The sequence below is a fragment of the Sinocyclocheilus grahami genome, unplaced genomic scaffold (genome assembly GCF_001515645.1).
Source record: "Sinocyclocheilus grahami isolate Dianchi unplaced genomic scaffold, SAMN03320097.WGS_v1.1 scaffold3032.1, whole genome shotgun sequence".
Classification (NCBI taxonomy): Eukaryota; Metazoa; Chordata; class Actinopteri; order Cypriniformes; family Cyprinidae; genus Sinocyclocheilus; species Sinocyclocheilus grahami.
In genome coordinates, this window is record NW_015508201.1 from 2,564 (window position 1) to 3,793 (window position 1,230).

Here is a 1,230-nt window from a genome sequence, read left to right on the forward strand (position 1 = left end):
GGGCAATGTTTCCTACATCTCAACTTTCACTAAACACGTTAACAACACGTTTTTTGGCACTAGTGCGAGAAAACGAAGAGCAAATGATAATAACTTCCTCCATGATTCCTTAAATTATATAGTGGCGTTCTTGTAAGTCTGATCATTCCATCTTGAATGCACCAATATTGATAAATAGTACCAGCAGAATAGTAGAATGCCATTCTTTAGGAACTATTCAACAATGCATGCTGACTTTGCTGTCACACTAAAGGGAACCAATAGTGAGAGAGAGGACTGTGGGAAAGGCTAAGTGACCGCAGAGTTTTCTCATCCTAAGAGAGAACAAGGAGGATTCTGCTGCCCCGCACAATGAAAAGCTCCTTAAATGAAAGACTATTGTACTTCCAACTCAGTCTGTCAAGTTTCAGACAATAGTGCTCTGAGCACATAAAGTGACGCCTGTCACCCACGTACTGACCACATTGTCATTTGCCAGGGAAAAAGCCACAACATGTTGTTGGTCTACAACACTTGGTTTACCAGAGCGAATAATGCATATGGCCACAAGTGATGGGTGTTCTAATACAGCCACGTCAGCATGTGCAGATTATGTGGTGTTTAACAGACACTGCGCTGTAAAATGTACCTGGATAAAATCCACAAATGTCCACGGAAGTAAGGAATCAAGGTGGCCGATGTCTTTGGAGAACCGGTTGAGGATTCTTCCTGAAATGACAAGGGAAAAGTCATTCAGAGAACAATTAGCTTTTAGATCATTGCACAATACCAAACCATTTAACAAGACCGAAAACAAGAAAATGACGAAAAACTGCATCACTGTTAATTAATATTTAAAAAGCCTTTGTAAAATGCAATAAATAAATAAATAAAATAAATTAATTACAACTAAATAAAAAATTATTAAAAGTAGTGCTGGGCGGTATACCGGTTCTTCATACCAAATACTGGTGTTTATTTTTGTTATGATATGAATTTTTTAAATACCGCAATACAGTATGTTGCTTAAACAACATTTGGAACGCGACACTGTTTGAGAGGGGTCCCTTTTCACTGTTGCACTGTGGTGAGGGAACAGCTGTACGTGTTACTAAGCGTGAAAGTTCCAAAACTGAAGCTGTAGAACTAATAGAACATGATGACACAGAAAAACTCATCCACAATATCCACACTGACCACCCCAAATATCCACCGCCCCCTGCCATCAGCTCCCGCGTCTCACACACACAC

The 1,230-nt window shown here is 39.7% G+C and overlaps 1 protein-coding gene across 1 annotated transcript in view; it reads right to left on the minus strand.

Annotated features, from left to right (window-relative positions):
- LOC107575944 (multidrug resistance-associated protein 4-like) overlaps positions 1–1,230 on the minus strand; it is a 22,790-nt gene that overhangs the window by 2,044 nt on the left and 19,516 nt on the right. The window contains exon 12 of the mRNA XM_016262249.1: positions 629–747. Within this exon, the coding sequence (XP_016117735.1) occupies positions 629–747 (119 nt within the window). The remainder of the gene's footprint in view (positions 1–628; positions 748–1,230) is intronic.